At 32.9% G+C, this 27,254-nt stretch overlaps 1 protein-coding gene across 1 annotated transcript; it reads right to left on the bottom strand.

The window, feature by feature from the left end:
* Positions 1-7,640: 7,640 nt before the first annotated feature.
* LOC107952316 (uncharacterized) lies at positions 7,641-10,439 on the bottom strand. The gene is made up of 5 exons (XM_016887580.1): positions 10,352-10,439; positions 9,383-9,727; positions 9,038-9,141; positions 8,750-8,917; positions 7,641-7,976 (listed from the first exon to the last, which is right to left on the bottom strand). The coding sequence occupies exons 1-5, from the start codon at positions 10,437-10,439 to the stop codon at positions 7,641-7,643; spliced, it is 1,041 nt and encodes a 346-aa protein (XP_016743069.1).
* Between the last annotated feature and the right edge of the window lie 16,815 nt (positions 10,440-27,254).

Genomic DNA, 27,254 nt, shown 5'->3' on the forward strand with positions numbered 1-27,254 from the left:
ACAACAATATTAAAAGTTAAAAAAAAATAGCTTCCAAGTTAAAGTTTGTTTTAAATGCTAAAAAAATAATTGAAAGAAATTGAAAAACTCAAACGAATAATGAATAGCCTTTTCACTTAAAAAAAGGTTTAAAATCTTGAAGCCAAAATTGACATCAATTGAAACACGAACATCACTATTCTTTCAAACCCATGTGTTTTTTTTCTTGCATAAGTAATTAATTGCCACCCTCGTCTCTTTCTTTCAAACCCATAGTCTCAAACCCTCCCCCTCAAAAAAAAAAAACTTTAACTTCTCAATTTCACAAATTTTCTACCATAGTTCTAAACAAAATATAGTTGTTTAGTTTTTCAGTTTAACAATACTTCTGATCATAGTTTCACCCTCTACCCCTTTCTCCCCCCCCCCAAAAAAAACACACACACATGCCTTTAGCTTTTCAATTTCACAAATCTTCTTCCATTTTCTTGTTTAATCCTTATCATGTCTAAAAAGCCAACGAACTCTCTATTTTCTACGATGATGTTGCACTAGTCACATTTTCTCCTACTGGTCGTGTTGTTACTAAAAATTTCACCAAGAAAAGGTAATTAAAATCTTAACATCTTTCCTTTTTTTTTCACACATGATAATGTTAAAAAGCTTAATTTTATATCTCTTTTTTTGTGGTCATTTTTACTAGAATGGGAGTAGTGTTTGATCATTATATCAGGTTACTGCCAGAGAAAATATATCAGTATGAAATTTAAGTACATTTTAACATATTTTTTTTGTTTTTCACTATCATGTTGCTAATTAGTTTGAATTATGGGTATTTTTCAAAATTAATGGTGAAAACAAGCATGTAAGGTGCTTAGAGGTAATGTTTTCTAATTCCTTTATATAATTTTGTTATATTTCTTAGTTGATTTTGTGAATTAGTTGTTGATTTTTCTTGAATTTATGATTTTGATTACATGCCGTGGAGGTTAAAAAAATGAAGTAATTGGACTACATCAAAGGAGATGAAAACAAGTCTTTTCACCTTGATAATCAGTTCGTTTATTTTCTATCTATTTTCTCTTTCCTTCTCCATATTTTTTTCACACTTTTCCATTTCTTTTATATATATAACCAGAAATTAGATAAAAATAATTCCTTTACAGTGGAAATACGTATCCAAATCTAGAGTGTTTAAATTTTTATTCAAAACTTTAAACTGTTAAGTCTGAATATACTTATTTTTTTATTAATTGAATAACATCCAACTAAATCAGTTCACTCAACTTATAAATTTACCATTTAAAACTTGATGTAGTTTAAACAATATTTGATAATAAATTTTCTGACAGTTTTAGTTTTGGTAAAAATAGATTCTTGGAAGCTTTGAGATATATTCTCGATTAGTAAAGGTAGAGATTTGAATTATGAAATTATGGTCCTATATTCTATCCCATAAGACCTTTATAATGGTTTATCATATGCTCAAAATAGTTGAGTGATGAATGAGAAATTGATGCTCAAAGTAAGCCACTTGTGAATTATGATGAGAAAAACGAAAAGCTTAATCCCACATTGGTTAGATATTAAGTGTGGAATATGTTTATATATATGAACCAACATAATAGTTATTTGAGGACTAAGCTAATACTCTCCCTCATGTGCAAGGGGTGCAAATCCAAACTCGCACGTCGTGGGCGACGCAAAATGTTCGGTTTGGTCGGGCCTTTAGGCCTACGAATATTTTAGCCCAATATATGGTTAATCCATTAGTCAAAATTTCCAAAATTTCGAGAGATCGACCAATGTTTCTCCAGCAATAAAGGAGCGGCCGAATCTGTCTTAAGGAAACTGTGAAAACATGTCTCAACTACCAATCTGTTTTTCTTGCCTACCTACTAGTATAATATTTCAATCCAATCTTTATTTTCTATTTTTCAGATTTTATATATATATATAAATTTATATTGTTCTTGTTAGATTTTGTGATTTAAATAAATATTTTATATTAATGTTTATTTCATTAACGTGTGCAACATTTACTTCCACAATTATATTATTGCATGTTCATCAATTTGATTACCATATTTCTTATAAAAGAAATTTGATTACTATATTAAGACATTTAACATATTTTGTTCTATATTTAGTTTATGTATTATTACCATATTAAAAGACAGCATCATAATTAACTATGAATAATAATTATAAAATTAATGGATGTTCACTTTTTTTTTTTACAATAATAGTTTACTATCGTACAAATACTGAAAAAATTATCTATCTGGAAAAGGAAGATGAGAAAATCAATATTTTTATAACTAGTTCATGTACTTTTTAATTTCAATACTAAGCAAATTGTTCTCTCTAAAAAAATTGGAGCAGTTTAGTCTCCATCAATTTTGAAAGTTAACAACTATAGGCAATTTAGTCCCTTTCAATTTTCAAAGTCAACAATTATAGGCAATTAATCACAATGTTAATGTTGCCCATCAATTGTACATAATTTTTATTCCACTAGGGTTATTAACGAACAATGAGTGAATATTGAAAGAAACGATTCTCTTTTGTGAGAACCTAGAGTAGCAGATCATTATGATATAATAACAAATTTAGTAATATGTCAATTTAGTCATTATTCTAAAAAATTAATAAATTTAGCCTCAACATTTATGCAATTTAGTCTTAATTCTAAAAAAAATATTTTGAAAATTAAAAATGTACATATTTTTTAAAAATTTTAAATAAAAATCATATAAACATTTCATGGAGATAGCAACCTAAGTAATATACTATATAGGCTTTAAGCATGAATTTAGAAAGAACAAAGATCTAACATAAACTTTAATGAATTTACTTGATACGAGTAACTCAGCCTAATTCAAAGGCCATAATAGAGATGAGTTTAGTTTCCCTCAAGGCCCAATTACGAGATCCAAATCCAAATAGATAAAGTCAAAACTCAACTTAGTGGTTCAAGACTTTATCACAAAAAAAATCGAGAAGAAGAGTTGAAGTTTCAAGACAATAAATTCTGGAGTAATGATGAATTAGAAGAGACTAATTATGTTCGTGGGCCCAAACTCTCAATCTATGACGACAAGCCCATATGGAAAATGCTAACAACCTTAAGCATCTCACTTCAAGAACCCCAATTGATCTTACAAGCTTAGACGTTTCATATTGGGTTTAAGTTTTAGGCTTAATTTTTATTATATATGAGCACAATATTTTATTTATTAGCTATTATTATTGTTTTATTATTTTATTCCGAATTTTTGGTAATTATTAAGTATTTTAAGTTATTTAGGAATATTATGTTAGCAAGAAAGTTTAGTTTAAAACTACTTCTTATTTAGATTAAATTAGAGTTCTAGTATACTTAGGAGTTTTATTTAGATTTATTTATCTAGCCTATATATAGGCCTTTGCATTGTACACAAGGAAGACAATTCATTATTATTCTATTTCTCTTTTGAGTTAACAAATTCTCTCTAAGTTTTTCTTTTCAAGAATTTCCCTTGAGTTTCTTTTAGAAGAGTTTTAACAATCTTTTTAGATTGTGGGGATCATCTTCAAACTTTTTCTTGCCAAGGTTTTTATCTTGGAGGGGAAATTAGATCCGCTTGAAGGGGGTTGTGGATTCTTCGTGTTTCCAAGGCTTCTTAGGACTTCTACACGCCACATTCTATCTTTCCATTTATCTTCTTTATTCACTTCCTTAATATTTGATTTATTATTTGTTTTAATTATTTTATCTAACTTGGATTTAATTTCGTTTCAGGTTGTGTAAAAAATCCAAGTTTCTTTCCGAACGTCTAAAGCCCTAAGTCAAATCCGCGACTTCGACAAACTTTACGATCCGCTTTCGCTTTCATCCTTCTCACCCATTATCATTACTGCTTTTGCAATAAATGAAATAAATATCATTTGAGAGTTCATCACAAGAAACAAATTGAATATTTTCATTTGAAATTTTAATAATCAAACTTAAACCCACGGTAGAATTATCTTTTCCCTACTTTTTTTTCTTTTTTTTTAAGAACTTGTATTCAAGGTTTTCAAAAATTTTTATCATATTTATTTTCAATGCTCATATCCGAATTTGAATAATGTTTTCTTAAATTTTTTTATCTTCACAAAAGAAACGTAAATATGATTTTTTTTATGATAGCAAGAAACAAAACATGAATATTAAAAGCTAAAACAAATTTACCTTGCAAGTTAAAGTTTATTCTAAAAGTTGAAAATTTTATTGAAAGAAATTGTTAAACTCAAACAATTAATGTTACATCTAAAAAATGAGGTTAGTAAAATTAGGGATTTGTAAAATAAGTCAATGGTCACTGATAGACTTTTAAAGTTTATCCTTGCGCTTTAAAGTTAAGAATGAATTTGCTAGTTAAGTGATAAGGCTTCAATTTTGTAACACTCCAAACTCAATCTAGATGTTATGACCAGATCAGGAAGTGTTACGTAATTGTTTGAAAATTCAGTTCTCATATAATTTTGAAATTCGTTTTGAATTCTTAAAATTTCAAATTATTTGAAAACATTCCTTGTCTAGCTATTTTACTGAAAACATTGTTTGCTTATATTATAAAACTTATAATTTTGCAGCGGAAAATTCTTATAACATTTTTTTAAACACTTTCCTTATTGCTTGAAATTCGTTACTTTTGCAGGAAAAAGACGATTTTTATCAATAAAACATTTTAACGACATTTTATGCAAAGTGAAAATAAAAACCTCAAAAACAAACCAAAACAGTCAAAATGTCCAAAATTTGCAAAACACCAAAATTCCTAAAATTTAAATAATTAGAATAAATATAAGAACTTTTATAACCGAGCTCCTGTCGCACCAACCCACCTAAATCCGAGGATTACCTGAAAATATCAGTTAATCAAAAAGTGAGTTTTTGAAACTCAATGTATAACAATTAACTTAAAACAGATAAAGCATATCAAACATATTTAACAGTAACAGAGTCTTAACAGAACAATATAGATACAAACATATTTTCCTACCCCCATCTGTTACACACCATTTTCGACCATCCCAACACACAATAAGAGGTATAAAACACTCATCCAACCCTACACACTACTTAGTGTCATTTAAGACACTTACAGAAGAAATGCAGTTGTGCTGCAAGATAAATAGGCAAATTATCGCCATTTCGGATAAATTTCCTCCACACAGTAAACGCATCCCAATAGTAGATACAGTACATATCAGTAATCAGTCATAAGCACAGTACATCATACATATAGCATAACTGATGCAAAACATATATCGTACTTTTATTGGTTTTCTTATAGCCCATTACATAATTTACTCGTCATATGATGTAACACCCTTAACCCAGCCTAGACATTATGGCCAAATCTGGGTGTGTTACGAAAAAGGGTTTTAAAATATATCTTTTAAGTTAAAACGTACTGTTTTACTAGCTTACCAATCGGAGTCTTAATATCCCGAAAAAACTTGAGTTTATAATCTTATTTAAGACCATTTTAAGTTATCAAGAATTTGCAACGGAAGTTTGAAAATCGTTTTATTTGAAGCCAGGCCCGTGTTTCCAAAAACCATTTGTTTGCATAAATTGTTTTCGTCAACCTTGCGGAAAAGAAAGCAAAACAAAATTCAAATCCAAACGTTAAAACCATGCAGTCTAGAGAGTCCTAAAAATTACAAACTCTTAAGAAAAACCAGATTTTAAAATAAAATTGATATTACAAAATAAAAACAATTTTCTGTAGAGTAGTCACCACTGAGCCTTCGTCGTACCGACCAGCCTAAGTTTGTGGATTACCTAAAAAAAACAGACAAACAGATGTTAGTTTTCGTAAACTCAGTGTGTAACACAACAAAAATAGTAATGCAACATAAATAGAATTTCATATACAGTCAGATACAGATTCGGACCTAAGTTCATAACAGATACAGATATCAGAATCAAATAAACAGAACAGATATACAAAACCCTACCCCCATCCTCAACACACCATCTCCGACCATCCGATCACACCATGTGGGGTTAAAAACACTCACCTATCCCAACACACTATATGGTGTCGATGCAACACATAATAGAATAATAAGCAGTCAAGCTGCTAGAATATAGGCGAAAGGTCACCATACAGATCACTTCCTCCACATATACAAATCCTACCCCAACACAGATACAAAATACAAAATTAACAGAATTAGCATGCTTAACAGGCTTGTATATAGATAACATATATACTTAACCAGAACAGTCAGACATACATATCAGTGTCCTACTCAGATCAAACTATCAGAATTTCAAATCACATTAATTAGGGTTTGGTTAGCCCTTACCGACCCTATGATAGGCCCATAGTTGATCGGAACGACCCGTGTGACCCTAAGAAAAAATTCAGAATCTTGGGCCCAGATGCCCAAATTCACTTTTCCTATGTGGCCTACACGGCCTAGCCCAAAATTCACACGCTTGTGTGGCAAGCCCGTATGGGCCCACACGCCTAACTTAGTCTAGCTCGTGTGTCCCACACGGCCACACTCACACCAACACATGGTCGTGTCAAACGTAGGGCTGGACCTTTTTCAGTCATACGACTGGGTCTCGCACACGACCAGCCACATGGTAGGCCACACGCCCGTGTGGCGCTGACAGACCCAATTTTTGGCCTTCGTCGAACCTCATTTTCTCACGTTAAGGGTATACACCTAGTTCATTTTTTACGAGTAAGTAATTCTGAGCCTATCAAACTTAAAAAACCATTCAATCGATCAATACCAAGTACTGAAATACCAATCTATCAAAACCCCACTCGACGTACTTGAAAATTTTACTCAATCGAAAGGCTCAATCACTTACCAAAACAGTTACGATAGCCTAAACATACTACACGATAGAAGATGAATTTCGATCCCCTTGATTAACACCTACACTAGAATTTACCACATTAACACACCCGAAAACGATTCCCAATTGCACAAAACTTCAAGAATACTTACCTACCATAGTCCGAGCAGGGATTACGAAACCTAAAACACATTGGTTGAGCAACAGTATAGCGAATAGAAATCAAAGATAGAAGAAATAAAAAAGAAAACATTTGGAAGAGGAATTTGGAGAAGAAACGTCAAAAGGTATTCGGGAAGAGAGAAAAATAAAATAATAAAAAAATAAGATAAAAAATAAATTTGATTAATTTGAACACAATCCCACTACATCCACTAACAACCCAACCAACTCAGAATTTCAAGTCCATTCAAACTCTTCAAGCTAATTGAAACAAAAATTATCGCCCCTGCTCATGTAGGGATTCGAACACAAGACCTCTAGCACACTAACTCCTTACCACTCGAAACAACAGGCTCATTCTAACATGAGTTTACAAACATTTTTATATAAACCCACTCAACAAGGATAAGGTTTGGATCTAAAATAACAAAATTTCCAAATGTGGAACTTGAACCCAAGACTTTATACACACACCCAGGACACTTAACCGCTGAAGTAGATAAACATTTGTGTTAAGATTTACAGAAACAAAAATAAATTATTTAGGGCAATAGAACTCTACACGCTAAAAGAAATTTTGACCTCAAAATTTACCTGACCCAAAGAGATGAGGATATTGTTGATGCATCGAGTCCTCAGGTTCCTACGTGGCTTTCTCAATGTTATGATTCCACCACAGAACATTAACCAAAAGTATTGACTTCCTCTTCAGAACCATAATATCTCGATTCAAAATCTGAACCGGCACTTCCTCAAATGTCAAGTGCAGTCTAACCTCGATCTCCTCAATAGAGACAACGTGAGATGGATCAGACAGATACCGTTTCAACATCGAGACATGAAACACATCATGGATACAGTCCAATTTTGGAGGTAGCTCTGACTGATAAGCAATCGGTCTCACACGCTTCAGAATCCGATACGGCCTAATGAACCTAGAGCTTAACTTATTCTTACGATCGAACTGCAAAATTTTCTTCTACGGAGACACCGTAAGGAATACGAAGTCACCCACAGCGTACTTAATATCCTTTCTTTTGAAATCCATATAATACTTCTGTCTATCAAAAGCTGCCTTTAGACGATCCCGAATTAGTCTAACCTTATTTTCAGTCTCGAAAACCAATTCAAGACCCAAAATCCATTAGTTACCCAACTCAGTCCAACATAGCAGAGAATGACACTTACAATCATACAAAGCTTCGTAAGGTGTCATCTGAATGTTAGACTCGAAACTATTGTTATAGGAGAACTTAGCTAACGGCAGAAAATCCTCTCAACTACCTCAAAAATCAATCACACAACTCCGAAGCATATCCTCTAGTATCTGAATCACCCTCTCAGATTGACCATCGGTCTGAGGATGGAACACAGTACTAAAGTCCAATCTCAAACCCAAAGCTTCATGCAGTTTCTTCTAGAACCGAGAAGTGAAACGAAGATCCCTATCAGAGATTATCGAAACCGGAACCCTATGCAGTCTCACAATCTCAAAAATATAGAGCTTCGCTAAATTTTACAGAGAGTAGTCCGTCTGAATCAGAATAAAATGGGCAGATTTGGTCAATCGGTTCATGATGACCCAAACAAAATTCTTCTCAATGGGTTTCAAAGGCAACCTACTAACAAAGTCCATCGTCACTCGTTCCTATTTCCATAAAAGAACCTTAACGAGTTGGAATAAATCCGAAGGCAACTGGTGCTCAGCCTTAACTTGCTCGCAAGTCAGACAACGAGAAAAAAATAAATTACCTCACGTTTCAAACCTCGCCACCAATACAGTTCACGAAGATCCCGATACATTTTATTACCACTAGGATGCATAGCATAAGGGCTACTCTGTACTTCCCTCAAAATCAACTGTCTCAGATCGGAATCGTTCGGTAAATAAACCCGCCTTTGGAAACACAGAACTCCATCCTTATCCAATTCAAAATCAGATATGTTGATGAAACTGCAAACCCAGAGACTCATCCTCTAACTGCTTTTCTTGAATTTGCCCAATCCAAGTCGACTTAACTTGCAACTCGGCTAATAGACCCCATCATTGAACAAACTAAGACGAGTGAAAATCACTCCCAAATCAGTCATCACTCTACGAATAAGAGCATCGGCCACCACATTGGCCTTGCTGGGATAATACTCTATCATACAGTCATAGTCCTTGAGCAGCTAAATCCAGCGATGCTGCCTAAGATTCAACTCCTTCTAAGTGAGGAGGTAGTTGAAGCTCTTGTGATCGGTGTAGATGATATACCACTCACCATATTGATAGTGCTTTTAGATATTTAACACAAACACCACAACGGCTAACTCGAGATCGTGCGTCGGATATTTTTTTTTTGTGTAACTTAAGCTGACAGGACACATCAGTCACAACTTTACCATCTTGCATCAGTACATATCTTAAATCGACGAGCGACACATCACTGTACACTACAAACTCCTTACTAGATTCAAGCTGAATCAGAAAAGAAGCTTGAGTCAAAATAGACTTGAGCTTCTCAAATCTCGATTGTTGCGTATCTGTCCAGACGAAAGGAGCACTCTTACGCAGAAACTTAGTCAAAGGAGCTACAATCAATGAGAACCCCTCGATAAGCCTCCGGTAATATCTCGCCAAACCCAGAAAACTACAGATATCAGAAACGTTCTTAGACTGTTTCCAATCAAGCACAACCTTTATCGTTCTAAAATCAACACGGATCCCCTCAACAAAAACCGCATGCCCTAGAAAAGTTACCTCTTGCAACCAAAACTCACATTTACTCAACTTAGCGTAGAGCTATTTCTCTCGGAGTATCTGAAGTACTACTCTAAGATACTCATCATGATCATCATACTTAACATAAGTCTTAGAGTACACCAGAATATCATCAATGAAAACTATGACAAACTGGTAACTGGTCCAGATACAATTGAAATACTCGATTCATTAGATCCATAAATGCAATCGGAGCATTCGTCAAACCAAAGGGCATAACTAAGAACTCGTAGTGCCCATACTGAATCCTAAATGTTGTCTTATGAATATCAGCTTCCTTAACCCTAAGCTGAGGATACCCAGAACGACGATCTATTTTTTAAAATACCACAGCCTCACGAAACTGATTAAACAGGTCATCAATCCTTAAAAGTGGATATTTATTCTTCACAGTTAGCTTATTCAATTACCGGTAGTCGATGCACATCCTCATGGTACCATCCTTTTTCTTCACAAACAGAACTAGTGCCCCCGTAGAAACACATTAGGACAGATGAAACCACGACACAGAAGCTCTTGAAGTTGTATATTAAGCTCTGTAAGCTCTTTCGGTGCCATATGGTATAGAGCGATGGACACCAGAGTTGTACCTAATAGAAGCTCAATGCCAAACTCAACTTTTCGATTCGGAGGTAAATCCGGTAACTCCCCAAGAAAGACATCTGAGAATTCCCTCATTATTTTGATAACCCCGATAAAAAAGTTCCCAGATACTGAAACACTGACATAGGCTAAATATGCCTCACACCCTTTTCAAACCAATTTCTCAGCCACTAAAGTGGAGATTACATTAGACAGGTAATCTCGACGCTCACCAATCATAACCACCTCCTTATCATCCACAGTCCTCAGAACGACTCTCTTAGTCGTGTAGTCTAAACTAACTTGGTGCTCAACTAACCAGTCCATACCTAAAATTAAGTCAAACTCCCCAAACGACAACTCCATCAAATTTGCCAGAAACACAACCCTTTGTACTTTAAAAGGAACATTCCTATAAAGTCTATTTACTGGAATAGACTGTTCCAAATGACTTTGTACAATAATCTTATCAAAAGTACACTCAACAGAAATCCCCAAGTTCTCAAAAAAAGAACTAGTTAAATAAGAGTGTGTAGAACCTCTATCTATCAAAGCAGTATATGGAGTATAAAAAATAAAAAATGTACTCGTGATCACATCAGGGGCGATTCTATTCTCTCAGCATCTAGCAGCATAAACTAGTGCAGACTGCCTCGTCTCAGTCTAATTAGCACATCCGCCTGGTGCTTTGTGTCCTCGGCTCATACCATTACCACCCCTAGCTGGTCCACGGCCCCTAGGTGTCTGCTGTACTATCCTCTGAGGCTAAACAAAACCCAATCCTGAAGCTTGCATCTATTCAGCATGATATGGATACTTTCTAATCCGGTGCTCTAATGACCCACACCACAGACAAGCCCCTAATCTCCTCCAATATTCGCCCAGATGGCATCTACCATAATAACCATAAAGCTGAATACCAGTAGGAGCAACAGGAACTCCCACTCTAACAAGCCTATCAGGTTTGGCTCGTTTCTTAGGCCTCTGAACAAAACTAGAGGGCTCCAAATTCCTCTTACTTTTGCCTTTCTCACGGTCTCTATTCTGACCTCCACGCTTAACCTCTTCAGCAATCTTCACTTTATCTACCAGAACAGCAAACTCACGTTCTCTCTGCGAGCAATCAGAACCCTCAGGCTATTCCTCAAACTGTTCTTAAAATGGACACATTTCTCATACTTGGATGCTACCATGCCTCTAGCGTAACGATTCAGTCTCAGAAACTCGACCTTATACTCAGCCACAAATTTATCACCTTGCGTAAGATTCATGAACTCACGCTTACAAGTATCCACATAGCTCGTATCCAAGTACTTCTCCTAGAAGAAAGTCTTAAAGTAGTCTCAGTTCAGACGATCCGGTTGAATACCCTCTTCAACCGACAACCACCATTAATATGTCTCATCACAAAGTAAATAAATTGCATCCTTTAATTTCTTCTTAAAAGTGCAGTCAATGTCATTCATAATCCTCTCAGTGGCCTCCAACCAATACTCAGCCACAATAGGGGTGACCCCAATGACGCCCCTAAACAGCTCAGCTCTATTGGACCGGAGTTGTTTAGTTATTGACCCACGGCCCCCAAATTCAAAATAGGGTCTAACAACCCTCTCCAACACTCTTAACATGGCTTGAGACAGTGTGTCGTCCTCAACTGAGCAGCTTTAAGACCCAGCCTCAGTAGCAGGTGAAACTGATGTCTCACTCGTACCCAAATTTGGCATATTGCCTAAAGAGGAAGACTCAGCTCGAGCCTCCTACGACGCCTATCACGTCCACGAATTCCATGACTACGAGTTCCAGAACTATTATCATTTTTACCTTTATCTACATTATAAAATTTTCTGCATCAGTTCTAATGTTTATTAGTAGATATTTTATGCTCAAGTTATCAGAAGCTCAGAAATATTTCAGAGGTTTTTGTCCCTAACCAACTCAGTACAGTTTCAGAAAGTACTAACTATAGTGTTTTCTAAATTCAGAGATACTTACAGGACCAGCACCAGAGATTCGGTGTACCACGTACTTATTCAAAATTATCCAAATTATTTGAAAACCAGTTCTTTTTCAAAACAAAATTTTAGAACCCACAATCCACTACTCGAGTTTTGTAACCTGGCTCTAATACCACTAAATGTAACTCCCCTAACCCGGTCCAGACGTTATAGCCGAATCTGGGTGTGCTACGAATAAGGGTTTTAAAATATATCTTTTAAGTTAAAACGTACCATTTGTTTAGCTTACCAATCGGAGTCTTAATATCTGGAAAAAGCTTGAGTTTATAATATGATTTGAGGCCATTTTAAGTTATCAAGAATTTGCAAGGAAAGTTTGAAAATCGTTTTATTCGAAGCCAAGCTCATGTTTCCAAAAATCATTTGTTTGTGTAAAGTGCATTTATCAACGTTGTGGAAAAAAAAAGCAAAACAAAATCCAAATCCAAAAGTTAAAACCATACAGTCCAGAGAGTCTAAAAAATTACAAACTCTCAAAAAAAAACAAGATTTTAAAATAAAATTGATATAACTAAATAAAAACAGTTCTCTATCGAGCGGTCACCGCTAAGCCTCCGTCCAACCGACCAGCCTAAGTCTGTGGATTACCTAAATAGAACAGAAAAACATGTGTGAGTTTTCGTAAACTTAACGTGTAACCCAATAAAAATATATGCAATATACACAAATTTCATATACAGTCAAATACTGATTCAGACCTAAGTCCATAACAGATACAGATATTAGAATCAGATAAACAGAACAGATGTACAGAATGCTACCACTATCCTTTACATACCATCTCTGACCATCCTATCACATCATTTAGGGTTAAAAACACCCACCCATCCTAACACACCATATAGTGTCGATGCGACACATAACAGGATAATAAGCAGTCAAGCTGCCAGAATATAGGCGAAAGGTTGCTGTACAGATCATTTCCTCCATATATGCAAATCCCACCCCAGCACAGATATAGAATACAAAATTAACATAATTAACATGCTTAACATGCTCTTATACAGATAACATATATACTCAACCAGAACAGTCAAACATACATATCAGTGTCCTACTCAGATCAAACTATTAGAATATCAGATCACATGAATTAGGGTTTGGTTAGCCCTTACTGACCCTGCAATAGGCCCACAGTCGATTGGAACGACCCGTGCGACCCTAAGAAAAATTTCAAAATCCTGGGCCCACATGCCCAGATTGGACTTGCCTGTGTGGCCCATACAGCCTGGCCCAAGACCCACACACCCGTGTAGCCCACACGGCCACACTCACACCAACACACGGTCATGTCAAACGTATGTGTAACACCGTTATCCGCATTCAACGTCGAAACGGGGTACGAGGCATTACCAAATTTATTACACGAACAACCATACAATTTTGAGTCATGAATTTGTGTCCAAATTAAAACCATTCATATTCAATCACAATGTCTCTATTACGAGCCTACGACGCCCTTAACATGCATTGGAGGTGGTTCAGGAATAAATCGAGAACTATAGAAATTTTTACAAAACTTAGAAAATTTTTGCCCTAAATAGAGGTCACACGCCCGTGTGGATATGGGATACGGCCGTGTGGTCACACAAGCCCGTGTCCTGACCCTGTGTAACTCACTGACTTGTAACTCATGAACACTTTAGGTCATACGACCAAGTTATACGCCCGTGTGCTAGGCCGTGTAGAAAATTAATTTTCATAAAATAGGTGCAGACTTCACACGGCCAGGGCACACGTCCGTGTTCAAAACCGTGTCGTCTACACGGCTAAGACACACACCCGTGTCTCTGCCCGTATACTCAATTATGAGCATTCTGTTTCTCAAAATTTAGGTGCAAGGGACCACAAGGCCTAAACACATGCCCGTGAGGCAAGCCGTGTGTTGTACACGGTCTTGACACACGCCCGTGTGGACAAAAATAAGGCTATTTACCAAGTCATTTTGCCACCGTTTAATGCACACACCTACACAACATAACATAGCACCAATCCAAGCATACATATACAACCAAACATCCACGACCAAGAGATCAACACATCATTCATGAAAGGCATCAATAAATGAATATACTTATAACCAATATTGGCTCATTTCAAATTGCCTTATACAAAATGAACTTCTAACCAAAATAAGCCAACATATTTGGCCAAAACGATTATGACACATAACAAAATAACCAAGTCCCCTATACATGCCATAACTTAAAATGTTGAATTCATTGATACCAAAATTATTGTTGATAGTGTGAGTTGGATCTCCGACAGTCTCTGAACCCCGAGCTAGCTTGGTGACACTATAAAACATTGAAAATAAAACGGAGTAACCAATATAGCTTAGTAAGCTCGCACGAAAAAAAATAAGCAACCTTACCATACATTAATCATGCCAGTAATATAACATAAGATAACATAATTTACCATAATCTCATGATCATAATTCACTTCCATCACAACGTACCTTGAAATCGTCATTTCACAAATTTATAATCATAAGCTTCGAATACATACCTATACCATCTCGTAACAAATTTACACTTATTCTCATCTTTGACATACCCATGAACCACTCGGAACAATAATGTCGGATACTTGGGAATCTTGCACACTAAGTGCCACATATGTAGCCAATGCTACCTCAATCTCATATCGTATAATTGCTCGCTCTTGAGCTAATCAACTGGCCTGCTTACACAAGCTATCAGTCAAGATGTAGCTACTCGGTGCTGCTCAAACAAGCTATCAAGTAACTGTAACATATGTCAGTATACTCAGTCACAGGTAGGACGTACGAGACCAGCACCCAGATCACATAATCACATAACACATATTAACCCTAGTGACATGTCACTTGTATCTTAATCTATTCCTAAGTTTCAAATGAGATTTCTTGCTTATCGAACCATCGTCGAACTCGTCCGTAAAGTTAAACTCGTCCACACAATCAATCATATAGTTCATGCAATATTAAAGCATTTAAATACAATTATATTAAAGCTTAATTAACATACGAACTTACCTCGGTTACAAAAAAGGCTATTAGTTCGATTTAGTCCACAACCTTTTTCTTTCCCCGGTTTAACCTCGAACTTCATTTTTCTTGATCTATAATATCAAATTTAACTTATTTAATCATCACATTATTCAATTCAGCCCAAAAACACACTATATAAAAAAATACATTTTTGCCCCTAAATCTTTACATTTTACATTTTAGTCCCTAGGCTCGTAAAATGAATTTCTTTCAATTTCCTTACAACCTAAGCCTAGCCAAACCTTTTTCATGCTCATGAAAGCCCACATTTTTCATTTATTCACATTTCTCTACTCATTTTATAGACTTTTACAAATAAGTCCCTATTTGTCGTTTTTACCAAAAATCACTTTACAAAAATCGTTTAACAAATAAAAAATATGCATTTTGTAACACTAGACATCAAAATACACAAATATATAACATGGTTATAATTTTAAACTTTGAAAATAATTCAAAATAGTCCTTGAAAAAGCTAGTTTAGGTTACAAGGATTTCAAAAACATGAAAATCATTAAAAACGGGGCTAAAATAGACTTACAATCGAGCTTGAAAGTGGCCAAAACCCTAGCTATGTCTTCTCTTGCAATATTCAGCCATGGGGGACTAAATTGATGAAGATGACTTTTATTTAGTTATTTTGGCTTTATTTACTAGATTACTAAAATGCCCCTCACCTAAACTTTAAATTTTTTTACTAACCATGTCCATTTTTGTTCATACTAAACTATAATGGTCTAATTACCATTTAAGGACCTCCAATTTAAAATTTCATAGCAATTAGACACCTCTAGCTTCTAGAACACATATTTTGCACCTATTGCAATTTAGTCCATTTAGCTAAATTAAGTGCCCAATCAATAAAATTTTTGAACGAAATTTTCACGAAACAATTTCATGAAACTGTAGATCATAAAAATATAATAAAAATAAATCTTTCTGCGTCAAATTTGTAGTCCCGAAACCACTGTTTCGACTAGACTCAAAATCAAACTGTTACAATATGGCCACACATTCGTCAGTCACATGGTCGTGTCTCACACACAGCCGGCCACATGCCAGTGTGGCATCGACAAACCCAATTTTTAACTTTCGTCAAACCTCATTTTCTCGCATAAGGGTACACACCTAGTTCATTTTTTACGCGTAAGCAATTCTGAACCCTTCAAACCTAAAAAAACGCCATTCAATTGATCAATTCCAAACACCGAAACACCAATCTATCAAAACCCCACTCGACATACTTGAAAATTTTACTCAATCGAAAGGCTCGATCACTTACCAAAACAGTTACGATGGCCCAACCATACTACACGATAGAAGATGAATTTTAATCCCCTTGATTAACACCTAGACAAGAATTCACCACATTAACACACCCGAAAATGATTCCCAATTACACAAAACTTCAAGAATACTTACCTACCAGAATTCGAGCAGGGATTACGAAACCCAAAATATAGTGGTTGAACGATAGAATAGTGAACAAAAATCAAAGAAAGAAGAAATAAAAAGAAAATGTTTGGAAGAGGAATTTGGAGAAGAAACTTCAAAATGTATTTAGGAAGAGAAAAAATAAAATAAGATAAAAATAAAATTGATTAATTTGAACACAATCCTACTACATCCACTAACAACCCAACCAACTCAGAATTTCAAGTCCATCCACACTTTCTCAGCCAACCGAAACAAAAATTATTATCCCTGCTTACGCATGGATTTAAACACAAAACCTCCAGTACACTAACTCCTTACCACTCGAACCAATAGGCTCATTTTGACATGAGTTTACAAACAATGTTGTATAAGCCCACCCAACAGGGACGAGGTTTGGATCTAAAATAAACAAATTTCCAAATGTGGGACTTGAACCCAAGACCTTATACACACACCCAGAACATTAACCACTGAAGTAAATACAAATTTTTGCCAGGATTTACAGAAATAGAAATAAATTATTCAAGGCATTACGTAAGACATTTCAAATACATAACAAATATTAGAATTCATACAAACAGTGAACTATATTTTTTTTATATGTTCAATCTATTTAAGCTCATACTGACCCCACGGAAGGCCTATGGTCGATCAGAATGACATGAACAACCTTAGGGAAATTTTTAAAATTTTGGGCCCAAACACCTGTGTCGCTCACACGGCCTCACAAACGCTCGTGTGGTCTACACAACCCAAATGGCCTAGACCGTGTGTCATACAAGGTCCAGCACACAATCTGTCATATAATCGTGTGTCACACACGGCCTACCACACAGTTATGTGACATTGACAGTGAACTTTTTTTACTTTCGTCGATTGTTGTTTTTCGGGTTTCTCGTTACACACTTGATCCGATTATGATGTAAAAGCCACCGTGAAACTCCCAAAACCTAAATTCTTCATTTAACACATTTAAACCAATAGCAAATTAATAACGATTATACAAAAACTAAATTGAATAGTCCACAAAATTTTTGAAAAATACTAAAACACTTACACAACAATGAACGACAATAACTAGTCGTTTAAGTGGCTGAAGGAACACAAATTCCCTCTTGATCCTCTCCTGGCAGTGCGTAAAATAAACAACTAAAATTTTGACTTCACAACATAAATCCTAAAATACACAAATCCCGACGTTATGAGTAATCATCATATTACTTGATAATATAATTGTAACAAACGTGACCCCGAATACAAACCCAATAACACAAGAACAAAAAGGCAGGAACATTGATAGGACTTAAGATAATAATGAATCTAAATATAATACCAAGGAAACAATGAATATAACATAATCTAAAGTTACATTTTCAAAATATAGAATCATTCTCATTAGAAAAGCCAACGAACTCTCTATTTTCTACGATGTTGATGTTGCACTAGTCACATTTTCTCCTACAAGTTGTGTTGTTACTAAAAATTTCACCAAGAAAGGGTAATTAAAATTTTAACATCATTCACTTTTTTTACACATAATAATTTTAAAGTGCTTAATTTTATCTTTATTTTTTGTGGTCATTTTTACTAGAATTGGAACAGTGCTTGATCGTTATATCAAGTTACTGCCAAAGAAAAGTTATCAGTATGGAACTTAATTACATTTTAACAATTTTGTTTTTGTTTTTCACTATCATGTTGCTAATTTGTTTGAATTATGGGTACTTTTCAAAATTATATGGTGAAAACAGACATGTAAGATGCTTAGAGGTAATGTTTTCTAACTCTTTTATATAATTTTCTTTTATTTTTTAGTTGATTTTGTGAATTTGTTGTTGATTTTTCTTGAATTTATGATTTTGATTACATGCAGTGGAAGTTAAAAAAGATGAAGGAATCAGACTACATCACTGGAGATGAAAAGAAGTTGTTTCACCATGATAATCACTTTGTTTATTTTCTATCTATTTTCTCTTTCTTTTTCACACTTTTTCATTTCCTTTATATATATGACTATAAGTCAGATAAAAAATATCTTTACAGTGGAAATACTTATCCAGATCTAGACTGTTTAAATTTTTATTTAAAACTTTAAATCGTTAAGTCTGAATATACTTATTGCTTATTAATGGAATAGCATCCAACTAAATCAATTCAATCAACTTATAAATTTACCATTTAAAACTTGATGTAGTTTTTCATTGCTTAAGGTTTTTCATTGCTATTGTGGATACTCTAAGCAAGGTGGCATGTAACAACTGTAATAGGATTCATGGTCTTTCCACTTTTGCTTTTGTTAAGTTCAAATTTGAATCGAACTTTAGGAAGATAGTGGTGGAAGGGTTGATGGTTTTGTTATCCATGTCTATAAAGGTAGATATGAGAGAGACATTGCGAATGTCGAGCTCGAGAAGAGTGACAGGGCAAGGGAGGTTTTGAGGCCATTTTATAGGAGTTTTGGTAGAGATTTAAGATTGTATAAGTGTCATGGCGCTAGAACTTAAGTCTTGCAAACCATATAGTCTTAAGCATAAACTTAGCTACAAATACACTAAGTCAACCTAACTCTTGGAATATGTGAATTCAAAAAGGAAATACTCTAGGGCAGCAGAATAAATCAAAAACAAACTTTTAATGAAGAAGCAAAAAACCACAACAAAACTAAGCAAATCAAGTGTTTGAGTAAATGCTTTCAAATGTAATGTATTACTCAAGAATGAAGTGATAACAAATGAAGGGAGAAGACTCTATTTATAGTCCTCATGATCTAATGATCTAGTTTAAAATACATTAAAGGATGAGATCGAAGGCAATTTACCTATATTCCCACCCTCCTCCTAGGAAGAAATTATTTAATGTCATTGACACGTAATTTTTGTAATTTGTTTACTATGAACCCTAAACCCCAAACACTAAACCTTGAACCCAAATCCTAAACCTTGAACCCCAAACTCGAACTTGAATTTTGGATCCAAGTTTGGGGTTCAAGGTTCAAATTTAGGATTCAAGGTTTGGGGTCCATGGTAAAAAAATTACCACAATTATGTGTTAATGACATGGAAAAAATTGTTGAAATATCATTAAATAATTGGAAAAGGATCATGGATGATGTGGTGGGAAAGGTCCATAAAAATAATTTATCCCTCCTAAAAATTAGAAAGAATAATTGGGTGCTCCAATAAAATTCAATTTAATATGTGAGATTCACTAATTACAGTAATTACCTAAACATGCCACGGGTGTGTAATTACAAGTAAATACACTCAAATTTAATTATAATATGACTTTTCAAACGTGCTGCAAGTGAATAACAATATAGCAAAATAAAAGCATGAGAAACAATATAAACTCCTAGGAAAACATGTACCAAGTAATCATTGGTTTCCTAAAGTGATACTATTTATGAAACTGGTCTCATTGTCAAACCTTGAGCATCGCTTAAGCCTTTTCTGCTTTTGCTCACCTTTTGATGACCAACCACCTATTGTCGGTGGTTGGTTGTCCCTCATCCCTTCTCTTCCTTGGCTTTTTTCTTTTATTCCCTCCTCTCGGAATAATAACCCCATGCGAGCCTTACCTGAGCCTTTGTGGTTGTTTCCCTCTCTCTTCTAAAGGGGCTTTTGTTCTAGATGGCTTAGTGCGGTGCTTCTAACGCTAGTGCTATCCCATTTTCAATATGAGAGATTTATTACGACTATGGATGAGGGATGCTTGGGCAACGCCAAAGCCTTCGAGTGTTGATATTTGGTTTTGCTTCCAATAGGCTCTAAGATTGCCGTTGTCTGATTTAATCTTGCTAATCTATGTTTGATGCCATTGGTGGCTTACCTCTAACTGTTGAGGTGGTTTCAAATTTTTATACGCAATTCAGCGACTTACAACTGGTGGTTAGTGATATTTGATTGCTTTTGAGATGTGCTTTATTGTTTTCTCCATTTCTTGTAAGCAAAGTTCATAGTGGAAATAGAGGTTGTTCAATAATGGGGATCATACGCACTAATGGTTTACATTAGTGGTTAATGCCTATGTAAATAGTGATGATCCCTCCTTTATTTCTCCTTTTAGAAGGGTTGACTGTTTCTTTTGGGGACTAGGTTGTTTGGAACCATTTTGCTATGCCATTGTTAATTACATTTACTTTTTTTAAATTAAGAGTTTTTTTAATTTCATTTATGATTTTTTATTTTATTATTTTTTACACATAATTATCTTATTGGATTACCTAAGTAATAAATTACATCTAATTAAAAATATTCCACATCATCCCTGTTAATTTTTTTAACGGTACTTTCATAAATTCTGTTAGAAAAAGCAGTTTAAAAAAAAAGGTTGATGATAAAAAGAAACTCAAAAATACAATTAGGACTATTTTGATAAAATATGTAAACATTAGTGACCAAATTTATCATTAGACCTTTAAAATATTATCTTCTTTTGAGGGGGAATCTGCAATTGAGCGTTAAAAATATTTGAGGCTTTACGATTACAGTAAAGTAGAAATAAGATTAAACAAAATGTTGACATTTAACATTAGAGCTTATCCAAAATCAATTGCAATTAATTTCAAGAAGAGGGAGAATCTGCCTTGTCACCCTAATTAAAGCAGCAATAAATTATTACTTACCAAAAGTAGTTTGGATTCCCACATTTTTACTTGCAAACCCTTTTCGATTAATTCCATCGATGTCCTTAAATTATAAGTCATATTCCAAATTAGGTTAAATTTTAAAATATTTTAATTGATTACTCAAATAATCATTAATTTGTAACTTTTCCATTAAATGTCGTCCTCTACTTTCCATACTTCTTTTTTCTTTTCCTTTTTGTTTTTCAATAATAAATAATATATGTTACAAGTAATTTCTTATTTCTTTTTAGATTTATAATTAATTATAATATAGTAAAAGCATCTCTCACGTCTCTCTTAATTTTAATATTGAGCAAACTATTATCTTTCAAAAAATTGAAGAAATTTAATCTCTATCAATTTTACAAGTTAACAACTATAGGCAATTAATCACAGTGTAAATATTGCTCATCAATTGTCCATAATTTTGTTTCATATAATAACAAATTTAGCCTTAAATATTTATATATTTTATCAATTTAATCATTATTCTAGAAAATTTAATAAATTTAAGCTCAAAATTTATGCAATTTGATCCTAATTCTAAAGAAATCCTTTGAAAATTAAAAATTATATAAAAAACTTTAAGAATCAAACATACACCCAAGGATGGTAGAATTATCTTTTCCCAACTTTTTTTAAAGAATTTTGTATTCAAGGCATAGGATATATAATTTTTAGAGATCTTCTAAATACATGAATTTTTTAAAAAATTTTATCATATTTGTGTTCAATGCTCACCCCCAAATTCGAATAAACATAATGGGTGATGTTTTCTTAAATTTGTTGATGTCCACTAACAAACCTTTGAATATGATTTTATTGATGATTACAAGAAACAAAACAACAATATTAAAAGCTAAAAAAAAATGTAGCCTTACAAGTTAAAAGTTGTTTTAAATGCTGAAAAAATAATTGAAAGAAATTGCAAAACCCAATGGAATAATTAATAGCCTTTTCTCATAAAAAAAAGTTCAAGATCTTAGAAGCCCATATTGAGATCAATGGAAGCACCAACATGGGTTTTTTATTAAAGAAGTACAAAAAAAAATTCTAAAATAATACTACATAAAAAGTAATTACCAAAATGGTATGCTCAGGGTGGTCATGCCACTGTGAGAGGTGGCACCACCTTGATTTCTGACGATGAACAATAAAATAAAATGCTGAAAACAAAAAAAATAAAAAAAATAGGTGATGTGGGTGCCAGAGGCGGCACTGATGGTGTGGGTCCTAGAGGCGGCACCTAAGCACTATAAAAGCAAGTAGAAGCAGCAACTCCGAGAGCAAGAAGCAACAGCAAGGAGGAGAAAATAAAGGGAAAGAAAGGAGAAGAGAAGAAGATGAAGGAGAAGGAAAAAAGAAAGAAAAGAAAAAAGAAGGTATAATTTTCTTTAAATAATGGATTTTTATGTTGTTATTGTGTTTTTGCTGTTATTATTATTGTTGATTTTTATTATTTTTTGTTGTTAGTTATTATTATTGTTAGTAAAAAACCCTTATTATTATTGTTAGTAAAAAAATCCTAATTATTTGTAGTTATTATTATTGTTGATTTATATTAATTTTGTAAAAAAAACCCTAAAAAAGCCTATTTATGTTATGTAAAGAATGTATTTTTTTTATGTAACTTATTTGTTATATGTGTTTTAGATCGTTTTTTACCCTAATAATATAAAAAATAAAATAAAATAGCAAAATAGGTTGTTTGAAAGATTAAGTGCCATTTTTGGCACTTAATCTTTCAAACAACCTATTTTGCTATTTTATTTTATTTTTTATATTATTAGGTTAAAAAACCCGTTTTAGGTTGATTAGATAATATTTATAAAATTTATTTGACATGTTATAGATATTGTTAGAAATGACAACATATTTGGTATTGCCTGATGAAATAACAACTTCAGCACAAAGGGAGAAAGTTGATAAGATGATGAGAGAAGTGCATGATTACAGAATGAAACCAAAAGAAGACATTGTTTAACACGTTATCACAGTAAATAAAAAGATGCAAGAAGTGTTGTGGAAAGGTCATGAAATGATTAGGAAGAATAAAGTTCAATACTTAACCCTTAGAGGGACATTAATAGAACGGGAACATCAAATCATTTTAGACCAACTTTGGAAGACATTGGTACCACGAACCTACTGTAATCTAATTATATGCTTCGTAAAGTTTATAATCTCTTATGGAGCAAGGAAAATAGCGAGACAAAGTATAGGTTCACGAAAGTTGACTGGGAAGCAAAATGTGATTGACATACCATGGATGGATAAATTAGATGTTAAGAAATTACCAAGAGAATTTCTAATTTCAATACCCGTTATAAAAATTGAAGAGGAAGAAGATCCCGAGGAATTGTCAAATTGGATTGTAGAAGATGAATATGAAGAGAATCAAGAATATCTAAATTGGATTGTACAGTATTTCCCAGAGGAAGATACAGGGTCGGAGATGGAAGAAAACATAGAACTAAATTTAAATGGTTAAATGTAAAGATAAATGTTGTTTATGTATAAAATGAGAACTGAAAAACTATGAGCTTATGAATGAAAAAAATTGCATATTGATTAATTAATTTTTGGTGTTCAAAATTATTTTGAGAAAGTTTGTTTATTTGAAAGTTTGTTTATTTTTTAACAGATTGAGCATTGAAGATGGATAATCAATTTTTCGTATGCGTTTATTTCGATAGAATTATCTTGACAACAACCATTGGATGCATATTTGAATGTCGGCAATAAATAGCAATGAGATTTAATAGAAATGTCTCGTTGGATGATATGAAGGGAAGAATTAACACAAAAATTGTCGATGATGTGTACACACTCAATCGCACGTTACGTGTATGGGAAAATGAGTTCCCTATCCTGCCCGACCTGTCTACGTGGGAAGTGCCTCCGACGACTTTTGAACTTGTCCCAGACAGAGGGCTACGCAGGAATCCGAGAGGTCGTCTGCAATCAACTAGAATCTGTAATGAAATGGACATTAGGGAGAAATCCGATGGTACGCATTGTGGATTATACAGGTTAGCTGGTCATAATCGGAGTAAATGCCCGCAGCGAAACTATCATGTCGGACAATCGTCACGATCAGGTAGGAATTGAACTTATGTTGTAATGTATTTATTTTATATGAAAAAAATTATATTGCAAATATTCTTCTATTTGTTCAAAATCCAGTCAAACTATCATAAATAACCTTGATTTTGGCACTTTCTTCGTATTTTTTTATTTTCGTATCTTATTTTTTAAAATATATTATTTTCGTATTTTATTTCTTTATATTATTTTAGTACATAATGTTTCAAATGTATTATTTAAGTGTTTTTTTATAGTAATTTAATAAATAACCCTGATTTTAGAACTTTATTCGTATTTTTTATTTTCATATATTATTTTTTAAAATATATTATTTTCTTATTTTATTTTTTATATTATTTTAGCAAAGAATGTTTCAAATGTATTATTTAAATATTTTTTATATTAATTTAATAAATAACCCTGATTTTGGCACTTTCTTCTTATTTTTTTATTTTCATATCTTATTTTTTAAAATATATTATTTTTCGTATTTTATTTCTTTATATTATTTTAGTACATAATGTTTTAAATGTATTATTTAAGTTTTTTTATATTTTTTTAATAAATAACCTTGATTTTAGCACTTTATTCGTATTTTTTATTTTCGTATATTATTTTTTAAAATATATTATTTTCTAAAATATATTATTTTCGTATTTTATTTTTTATATTATTTTAGCAAAAAATGTTTCAAATATATTATTTAAGTTTTTTTATATTAATTTAATAAATAACCCTGACTTTGGCACTTTGTTCGTATTTTTTATTTTCGGATTTTATTTTTTAAAATATAAATTTTTCATATTTTATATTTTTATATTATATTAGCAAAAAACTCGTCAGCACCACTTTTCCCAAAAAAAGTTTTTTTCATATTTTATTTCTTCTCGTATTTTATTTTTTCATTAACATATTTTTTAGTATTTTATTTTTTATACTATTTTTTGTAAAAGGTTTAAAACCCCCATCACATAAAAAATAAAAGAATTAAAATAATCAGAATATAATAAGTCAAATAAATTTTATAAAAAATATATTTAATCAACCTAAAACACACTTAACAAATAAGTTACATAAAATAATAACAATAAAACATTTTTTGCACATAACATGTGTATTACTTCAATGAAAGTATAAAATAAATACAAACATACCTTAATATCTCTTCTTAACCAAATAACACCTTGCAAAGAAATAAAAAATAAAAATTATATCTGAATTAAATCCAAATCAATCAACGACAATAATAATAACTAAAATAAATAAATTATTTTACTTAAACTAACATTAATTACTCAAATTTATAAAAAAAAAATTACCTTTTTTTTCCCTTCTTTTTCCTTCCCTCTTCTTCTCCTTCTCTTTTTCTTTTTCTTTTTTCTTCTCTTAAGCGCCGACCGGCTCCTCCTCCTCCTCCTCCTCCTCCTTCTTCTTCTTCTTCTTCTTCTTCTTCTGTTCTTTCCTTCGTCTCCTTCTTTTCTTTTTCTTCTTCTCCTTCTTTGTTCCCGAAATGAGCATTGGGGACTATATATTATGGTCCCCCAAACAAAAAAACAAAACCCCTCTGCATGAGGGGTCAAATCGGTCTGAGGAGGGATCAGTAGCTGGGTGCCGCCTCTGGCACCCACATCACCTATTTTTTTTTATTTTTTTTCGTTTTCAGCTTTTTTTTTGTTTTTAGCATTTTTTTACTGTTCATCGTCAGAAATCAAGGTGGTGCCGCCTCTCACAGTGGCGTGACCACCCTGAGCATACCATTTTGGTAATTACTTTTTATGTAGTATTATTTTAGAATTTTTTTATTTTTTTTATACTTCTTTAGTAAAAAACCCCACCAATATCACTATTCTTTGAAACCCATGTGTTCTTTTTCTTGCACAAGTAATTAATTGCCACCCTCCTTTCTTTTTTTCTCAATTAGTAGAAGTAAAAGCCATAGTCTCAAACCCTCCCAAAAAATAAAAAACAAAAAAACACTTCAACTTCTCAATTTCACAAATTTTCTACCATAATTTCAAAAAATATAGTTTTTTTTAGCTTTTTAACTTCACAATTCTTCAGATCATAGTTTCACCCTCTCCCTACCCCTCCCCCCAAAAAAACATAGGTTTTTAGCTTCTTAATTTTACAAATCTTCTTTCTTTTTCTTGTTTAATCCTTATCATGTCTAATCTTGGACACTGAAAAAAAAAGAGAATGTAACAAAATCTAAAGTTACATTTTCAAAACATAGAAGCACTCTCATTAGAAAAGCCAACGAACTCTCTATTTTCTGTGATTTTGATGTTGCACTAGTCACATTTTCTCCTACTGGTTGTGTTGTTACTAAAAATTTCACTAGGAAAAGGTAATTAAAATTTTAAATTCTTTCATTTTTTTCACAAATGATAATTTTAAAGCGGTTAATTTTATCTCTCTTTTTTGTGGTCATTTTTACTAAAATCGGAGCAGTGCTTGATCGTTATATCAAATTACTGCCAGAAAAAAGATATCAGTATGAAATTTAATTATTTTTAACATTTTTTTTGTTGTTTTTAACTATCATATTGCTAATTGATTTGAATTATGGGTATTTTTCAAAATTAATGGTGAAAATAGGCATGTAAGGTGCTTAGAAGTAATGTTTTCTAATTCCTTTATATAATTTTGTTTTATTTTTTACTTGATTTTGTAATTTTGTTGTTGATGTTACTTGAATTTATAATTTTGAT

The sequence above is a fragment of the Gossypium hirsutum genome, chromosome A02 (genome assembly GCF_007990345.1).
Source record: "Gossypium hirsutum isolate 1008001.06 chromosome A02, Gossypium_hirsutum_v2.1, whole genome shotgun sequence".
In the NCBI taxonomy this organism is placed as follows: domain Eukaryota; kingdom Viridiplantae; phylum Streptophyta; class Magnoliopsida; order Malvales; family Malvaceae; genus Gossypium; species Gossypium hirsutum.

Bases quoted from the DNA above. Each gene is read 5' to 3' on its own strand.
- LOC107952316 (XM_016887580.1), bottom strand. From the start codon at position 10,439: ATGAGGGAATTCTCAGATGTCTTTCTTGGGGAGTTACCGGATTTACCT. The intron at 8,918-9,037 runs GTCTATTAGCCG...GAATTGGATAAG, and splicing joins TTAGTTTGTTCAATGATGGG to GATGGAGTTCTGTGTTTCCA. The intron at 7,977-8,749 runs GTAATTTATTTT...GTGTCTCCGTAG, and splicing joins GGCGAGGTTTGAAACGTGAG to AAGAAAATTTTGCAGTTCGA.